The following is a 6,187-nucleotide window of genomic DNA, read 5'->3' as shown; positions in this document are numbered from 1 at the left end:
TTGGTGAACAATATACACAATATATAATAATTAAGTAGAATTCAGAGCACCATTAGTTAAGGCTAAATGCTCTCCAGCAGCGACGATAGAAGACCTCTCGAGTTAAACAATCTGACCGCAAAACAGATAAAAAAAAAAGAGGAAATCATATCCACGAACGAGCTGCCTACCGTTAGTCTTTTGCTTGTATATTGCGATGCGTGTTCACTGGTACGCACTGGTCAAAAGTCTGTCCGCGGTATGTCTTTGGCTGTGAGTCCGGTAATAGCGCCGATAGCGCCTTTGTAGCTGCTTTCCTGTTTGGCGCCACGAGTGAACCTTTGTAAGCGACTCCAGGCGACAAGACAGCCAAAAGTGCCGAAAGACTCTGCCAACCACTGTTTGTACAACCACTCGGCTACACGTTTTTAATCAACTCGGAAGAACGGTTTAGCAAGAAACAGCCTTTACTGCTGCTACTCTTTGCACAATAACCTCTCACGCATCTTCCTCTTCATTTGTGGTTTGCTGCAGTCGACGCGGTGCATTTCAGTTACGCTATAATTTTCTCCTACATCGACTACAAATTTGAATCGGTTACGGGGGCAGCGTCGAAGTAATGGTTGTTTTTCGGTTCTTCCGTCGGCCCGCCGTTCCAGCAGCTAAGCATGCCGAAATTGAGAAGCGACTGCGCGCAGCGACCGGTGGCAAGGTCACTGAACTGTTGGACACAGAATCATGTTATTACGTGAACGTGAACGGTGGATTAAACACGGAACAGGAGGATAAGTTGCGCTGGCTTCTAACACCTACACATGACCAGGCGTTAAACGCCAATCAGGGTGAGCTCGTTGTCGAGGTTGGGCCCCGTCTTAATTTCGAAACGCCAAGCTCAACACAGGCGGTTAGTATATGCCACACAATCGGATTGGACCATGTCACCCGAATTGAACGATGCTCTCGTTTCCTCATGGCACATACTGACATCGATGCAGAGATACTGGCCAAGATACACAAAGAGCTACACGATAAAATGACTGAACAGGTCTATGAAAAGCCTTTGACGACGTTCGAACTGGACCAGAATCCGGATCAGTGGACCGAAGTGGCTATTATAGGCCAAGGTAGGCCAGCTCTTGAACAGTGCTCGAAGGAGCTGGGACTTGCGTTCGACGAGTGGGATCTTGACTACTATACAAATTTATTTAAAAATAGGCTGAAAAGAAATCCCACTACAGTGGAGTGCTTTGATCTCGCGCAGTCAAACAGTGAACATTCCCGCCACTGGTTTTTCAAAGGCGATCTCGTTATTGACGGCAAAGCCGAAAAAGAGAATCTCTTTCAGATTATCCAGGGTACTCAGAAGACGTCAAATCCTAACAATGTTATAGCATTCAGTGACAATTCGTCGGCGTTAAAGGGTTACAGGACTCAAGTGTGGATACCTGAGAATCCGTGTGGTCCGAGCAGGCTCACGGTACAGACGAAAGAGCGGCACCTGCTCTTTACAGCCGAAACCCACAATTTCCCGACGGGTGTGGCACCCTTCGCTGGAGCCACTACTGGTACGGGCGGCAGGATTCGTGATACACATGCGACGGGACGCGGATCGTACGAAATCGCAGGCACCGCGGGTTATTCGTTTGGAAACTTGCACATTCCCGGTTACGATCTGCCCTGGGAAGAAGAATGGGAGTACCCACCAAATTTTGCCCCTCCTCTTCAGGTAGCTATAGAAGCATCCAACGGAGCCTCTGACTACGGAAATAAATTCGGTGAACCTGTTCTGACTGGTTTTTCACGCTCGTTCGGGATGCGCTTGCCCAATGGCGAGCGCAAGGAATACGTCAAGCCCATTATGTTTTCGGGCGGTTTTGGATGCATTGATGCGGACACCTGTGCAAAAGTAGCGCCAGAAAAGGGTAACATTATCAAGACATCAAACAGTACCTTATTATAAAAACAAAAAAAAAACTACCTATTTTGAGATAGGAGTAAATTATATTGCAAAGCGGAGATATTACCTTAAGGGATGCTTTTAGCTAACGACAGGTGTAGAAGTGCATTTTTAGAAGTAGTGTCTTGCAGTGCAAGTGTCTTTCTTGGGTAAAGGTTTCTAGTGAGTATACTTGACGAGGTAACTATCGCTTGTACGTCTTGACTCTTAGGCATGCTGGTTGTGAAACTCGGTGGGCCGGCGTATCGAATCGGTGTGGGGGGAGGAGCCGCGTCATCAATTGTCGTTCAGGGTGATCAGAGTGCCAAACTTGACTTCGATGCCGTGCAGAGAGGCGACGCTGAAATGGAGCAGAAACTCCATCGTCTTGTTCGCGCTTGTGCTGAACGTGGTGTTGATGCCAATCCTATTCAGAGCATCCATGATCAGGGTGCTGGAGGTAATGGAAACGTGCTCAAAGAAATCTCGGAACCTGCCGGTGCGATTATTCGCACCAAAGAATTCCAGTTAGGTGATCCTACCATCAGCACCATGGAACTGTGGGGTGCTGAATATCAGGAGAATGATGCCATCCTTTGCAAATTAGAAGACAAAGAGCTTCTCGAACTAATCTCACGTAGGGAACGCTGTCCTGTTAATTTCGTCGGCGAGATAACCGGCACAGGGAAAATTGTTCTGGAGGAATATGAGGGTCAAGAACGTCCACCGGTCGACCTCGACCTCGAAAGCGTCTTGGGACATATGCCCCGAAAAACATTCCAGCTTGACAGCTACAAGCCGCCTTTGAAGGCGCTCAGCCTGCCGTCAAACCTCCAAATAATGGATGCTCTTCATCGTGTTCTGCGGCTGCCAAGCGTGGCCTCAAAACGTTTCCTTACGAGTAAAGTTGATCGTTGCGTCACGGGTCTTGTAGCGCAGCAACAATGCGTCGGGCCACTCCACACGCCCTTGGCTGACGTTGCTGTGATAGCACTGACTTATTTTGACACAGTCGGTGGAGCTACATCGATTGGCGAACAGCCTGTCAAGGGAATTCTAAGTCCATCTGCAGGCGCTCGCATGTCAGTGGCTGAGGCCGTAACTAATTTGATGTTCGCTAAAATTTCGTCCCTGAAGGACATCAAATGCAGTGGGAATTGGATGTGGCCCGCTAAACTACCCGGTGAGGGAGGCGCTCTTGTTGATGCGTGCAAAGCGATGTGCTCCAGCATGAAGGCGCTTGGCATAGCAGTTGATGGCGGTAAAGATTCGCTCGGTATGGCGGCACGTGTAGGCGTGGAAACCGTTAAATCGCCTGGTACCATCGTCATCTCTTGTTATGCACCTTGTCCAAATATTACGCTAACTGTTACCCCGGACATCAAGGGGCCCTGGGCTGGCGAGTCTACAAGTCTTATCTACGTCACGTGTACGCCTGGCAAGGCCCGTCTCGGAGGCTCCGCTTTGGCTCAGGTATACAGCCAACTCGGAGACCAAGTTTCAGACCTGGATAGACCGGAGCTGCTAAAAGCGGCATTTGAGGTAACGCAAATGCTTTTGACGGAGAAGAAGATCCTCGCTGGCCATGATATCTCCGATGGTGGTGTTATTACCTGCGTACTTGAGATGCTATTCGCTGGAAACTGTGGAGCTACCATCAATATTCTAAGCAATGGAAACGAACTTTCGGCTCTATTCAACGAAGAGGTAGGTTTCATCCTTGAAGTTGCTAGTATTGATTGTGACTTAATCATCGCCAAGTACAATGCTACGGGAGCCAAATGTGTAAAGATCGGTGAAACGACTATCAGTGGACCCAGAGCGAAGATCAGCATCACTTGTGGGGCATCGCAGGTCGAATCTGAAGTAGCGGAACTACGGGACATTTGGGAGGCGACAAGTTTTGAGCTGGAAAGCTACCAGACTAACTGCGATGCCGCTTCCCAGGAACGTCGAACTCTCCAGAGTCGCACTACTCCCCCGTATAAACTTACGGAAAAAATCACATTACAGATTCCACGCAATATTACCAGTCGGAAAATTAGGGTCGCCATTTTGCGTGAAGAAGGTACCAACAGCGATCGGGAAATGCAAGCCGCAGCATATATGGCTGGGTTCGAGGCCTGGGATGTCACCATGACCGATTTGCTCGATGGAAATATTGCACTAGACCATTTCAATGGCATAATTTTCCCGGGTGGCTTTTCCTACGCCGACGTACTAGGATCTGCTCGAGGATGGGCTGCCGGCTTCAGATACCACGACAAATTGCGCTCACAGCTCGAGGTGTTCAAATCACGCAGTGATACGTTTTCACTTGGTGTGTGCAACGGATGCCAGCTGATGGCACTTCTTAGTTGGGTTGGTCCTAGTAAGCACGGCAATCCGGGCGTGTCGCTTCTACCAAATATTTCCGGTCGCTTCGAGTGCCGCTACAATGCCGTACGAATTGAGAACACAAACAACATCTGGCTTAAAGGTAAGCGATGCAGTTATAGCTAGCTATAGCGTCTAGCTGTTTGCGTAGGTGAGTATGCCAAAGGCATATGCTATGCTAAACAAATTATTATATATCCTCATGTTTTACAAATCAGCTAAATAGAACAAAGAGCATAACATAAGATCGCACATTAGTTGAATCATATTTATTATACATATGGGCATGGTAAAACTTTTGCGTGCCATTTCTGTTAATGTATAGGCATGGAGGGTGCGATACTGGGCGTATGGACAGCTCATGGAGAAGGTCGATTTGATTTTAAGACTTCCGACCTGATGGCTGCATGTGAGAACAAAAACCTCGTCACCGTTCGATACGTCGACGATAGTGGCTCACCCACTCAGGTTAAGGTTCACGTTTTCAAAGCTTTTACTAATAGTAATGTCATATTGTATCATTTATATTATTTCGTATTGGCAGTGGCTTTTAAACTATCTTAGCAGCGCATACATGTTAACAGGCTGAAAAGCTTACTTTTTACTATGAGAATACATTTACATATGAATATATGGCTTCACGATCGAGTCCTGCCGTTTCTTCTTAAAGCTGACAATCTACCCTTGCTTTGAATTATCATTTAGACCTAGAGCTCGGTAAGGGACATTGTGGTGATTTGACTCCATCTAACATCTTCCCCCATTCAATTTTTTCCGTTCTCGTTCAGGTCTACCCCCTGAATCCTAACGGATCCCCGAATGCTATTGCTGGTTTAACATCGGAATGTGGTCGCCATCTTGCGCTTATGCCTCATCCGGAGCGTTGCTTCTTGCCTTGGCAATGCCCTCATTGGCCCAAGGATAAACAGCGTGATGGCGGCCGCTGGGCGTCTGCTACAGCGAGTCCCTGGCTTCAGATTTTTCTCAACGCGAACAAGTGGGCAACCGACAACCAATAATGACTCACAACAATTTAATATGATCATGAGATGGCTACATGACTACTTTTATGCTATTGCTATGAGAGTAAGTATCACATATTCGTTTGTTGGTTAGTTTGTAAAAATTTATTGACGATAGTTAATGCACTTCTTCGAAGCAAGAGCCGAATTTGTTGATTTAGAAATCGCGTTTGAGAAACCACACAAAGTGTGCATGCGATTCAGGGTGTGAGAACGTATGCTTTCTTGATTTAATAATATCATGTCTTCTTAACAGGTTGCAGCTAGTAAAGATGTTCATTGGTACCTTGCATACATAAATTTACACTTGACATTATTACATGTTATTTGCCTATAGCTGCATGGAGCCTATGGAGATAACCATGGCGGATGCTTGAAATAAATGCGATACATTTTGTTATTCTCGTAACTTCACGGTCTCTTTATTAACTAGCTAACCTTTAAATAGATCTTCATTTAAAGTCGGATTTGGCGCGTCAAGCCTAGGTGGTCGAACGAATATCCCTTTCTTTTTTTGCCACTGTCAGACACTCAATTACTACTCCTAGCTTCGAGTTGCTTTAGGCATGGAGAAATACCTCATGTCCTTTAACTTGCCAGAGGGAAAAATTGGCCCTTTTTTTCTTTCACTAGACTCTACTATGCGCCTTTACTGGTACACTTGTCGTATTTGAAGTTCTTCTTTACCCCCGACCAACGGCTAGCAATGTCCATGCTCGATAGAGGCGTGCCATTTTTACCAATTCTGAATGCTGGCAGGCAGCATCGCTTCAGCAGACTTGCAAAAAGCGGTCGCAGCAGCTCGTTGCTTAAACCCTTGACATGAAATAGGGGTGAATCATGTAGGGTGAGCAGCCTCTTTGGCCAGTTGAGA

At 46.8% G+C, this 6,187-nt stretch overlaps 1 protein-coding gene across 2 annotated transcripts; it reads left to right on the top strand.

Moving 5' to 3' along the window:
* Positions 1–227: 227 nt before the first annotated feature.
* Pfas (phosphoribosylformylglycinamidine synthase) lies at positions 228–5,722 on the top strand. 2 transcript variants are annotated; one of them, XM_022853383.2, is made up of 4 exons: positions 228–1,901; positions 2,148–4,394; positions 4,617–4,765; positions 5,080–5,722. In XM_022853383.2, exons 1-4 carry the CDS (start codon positions 599–601, stop codon positions 5,308–5,310), a joined length of 3,930 nt encoding a protein of 1,309 aa, XP_022709118.1. In that variant the 5' UTR covers positions 228–598; the 3' UTR covers positions 5,311–5,722. The 2 variants fall into 2 exon arrangements, with proteins under 2 accessions (XP_022709118.1, XP_022709119.1); XM_022853384.2 differs by having other exon boundaries at positions 243–1,901; positions 4,617–4,759.
* Positions 5,723–6,187: the final 465 nt, after the last annotated feature.

This window comes from Varroa jacobsoni, unplaced genomic scaffold (genome assembly GCF_002532875.2).
Source record: "Varroa jacobsoni isolate VJ856 unplaced genomic scaffold, vjacob_1.0 contig01641, whole genome shotgun sequence".
NCBI lineage: Eukaryota > Metazoa > Arthropoda > Arachnida > Mesostigmata > Varroidae > Varroa > Varroa jacobsoni.
This window is presented reverse-complemented; position numbering and strand designations above follow the sequence as displayed.